We start from the raw sequence: 1,507 nt of genomic DNA on the forward strand, positions 1-1,507 counted from the left end.
AAAAAAAAAAAAAAAAAAAAAAAAAAAGGAAATTATCATTCGTCGTTTGCTTTTGTTGAACGTAGTACTTGGTGCTGAAAAATGACTGGTCGCGGAAAGGGAGGTAAAGGCCTGGGGAAAGGAGGAGCGAAACGCCATCGTAAGGTTCTTCGTGATAACATCCAGGGAATCACCAAGCCCGCTATTCGCCGTTTGGCTCGTCGCGGTGGTGTCAAGCGTATTTCTGGTTTGATTTACGAAGAAACCCGTGGTGTTCTGAAGGTGTTCCTTGAAAATGTCATCCGTGACGCTGTTACCTACACAGAGCATGCCAAAAGGAAGACTGTCACCGCCATGGACGTTGTCTATGCTCTGAAACGTCAAGGCCGTACTCTCTACGGATTTGGCGGTTAATCATTTTAGCACCTCTTTATGCAATCAATCGGCCCTTTTCAGGGCCACCAAATATTTCTCACGAAGGATAATTTCTTTTCCATGACAAATTTGATATGCATTACTTTTTGACAGGTCACGCAGTTTTGGTGCAGCGCGAGTGCCACGATAATAATGTGTACCTCAGAGCCTACAGAGCTTTGAGAAACTTAATCTTTTAACTATACTTATTTAAGTAAAAAGTCAGAATATGAACATGCATATAAATATTGCGATCTAAAGAGATCTTTTTGATAAAGTTTTATTCAAGCATTCCAAATGCAAAGAATAAATATCTGAGCGCGAATCGCGGGCTTCAACAGACGCGCGTCCTAGGCCCCCTCAAACATGCGAGCCACGGGTACAGCGCACGATGAGTGTGTCTGCGACAATAAATAACTCATTTTCGGATTTTTAAGTATTTACCGACTTACGCCAATTTCACTAACTCTGATTAAATCCATGATTATTTTTTAATCAATGATTAAATCAGCGTTAAACAGGGATGCGTTCTACCTAGCATTTTCAACCTCTGGTTAGCTAATCATATACTTTGTTCGTAATAAGGTCTAGTTTCTAGGTCTTTCTGTTGTAACGGCAAATCTGATTGGTTAGACCGAAGTTCTTCATGAACACTCGGCGCCATATTAGCATATGATAAGATTCCCAAAGTTTGAGGTTACGAGTGTTTTCAGGGGCAAGTGTAATAGAAGAGAGGTTGTAATTGTGTCTGAATATTCGTGGCCTTCTCTGAATGTGGTTAAGCATTTCATCATCATCAGATGAGGATAAAATATCATTGTAAAACAGAGCCATATTTCTTTTCTGTATACTACACTTGCACTTCAATTTCGGGGTTATGTTACTTAATCACTGATTAAACTCCATAACCGGCCGGAAATCGGCCCTTAGTATTAGAAGTTCTGAAAATATTAGAAACAATGAATTATTTTTCTAATCGTCGTTTAAAAACTGTTAATAACACAGCCACACAAAAAAAAAGTGTGCGGATCTGATAACAAGACACACGTATTCCTATGGATTTTGGGGCGCTGAATTCAAATTCGGTATCAAAAATCACCCATCACGTCATGGT

General features: G+C 39.6%; 1 protein-coding gene across 1 annotated transcript; it reads left to right on the forward strand.

The window, feature by feature from the left end:
- Positions 1–75: 75 nt before the first annotated feature.
- Positions 76–401, forward strand: LOC117175144 (histone H4). Its single transcript, XM_033364736.1, has one exon. It carries the CDS (start codon positions 82–84, stop codon positions 391–393), a length of 312 nt encoding a protein of 103 aa, XP_033220627.1. The 5' UTR covers positions 76–81; the 3' UTR covers positions 394–401.
- The last annotated feature ends 1,106 nt before the right edge of the window (positions 402–1,507 follow it).

Source organism: Belonocnema kinseyi, chromosome 1 (genome assembly GCF_010883055.1).
Source record: "Belonocnema kinseyi isolate 2016_QV_RU_SX_M_011 chromosome 1, B_treatae_v1, whole genome shotgun sequence".
Taxonomy (NCBI): domain Eukaryota; kingdom Metazoa; phylum Arthropoda; class Insecta; order Hymenoptera; family Cynipidae; genus Belonocnema; species Belonocnema kinseyi.

Bases quoted from the DNA above. Each gene is read 5' to 3' on its own strand.
- LOC117175144 (XM_033364736.1), top strand. From the start codon at position 82: ATGACTGGTCGCGGAAAGGGAGGTAAAGGCCTGGGGAAAGGAGGAGCG.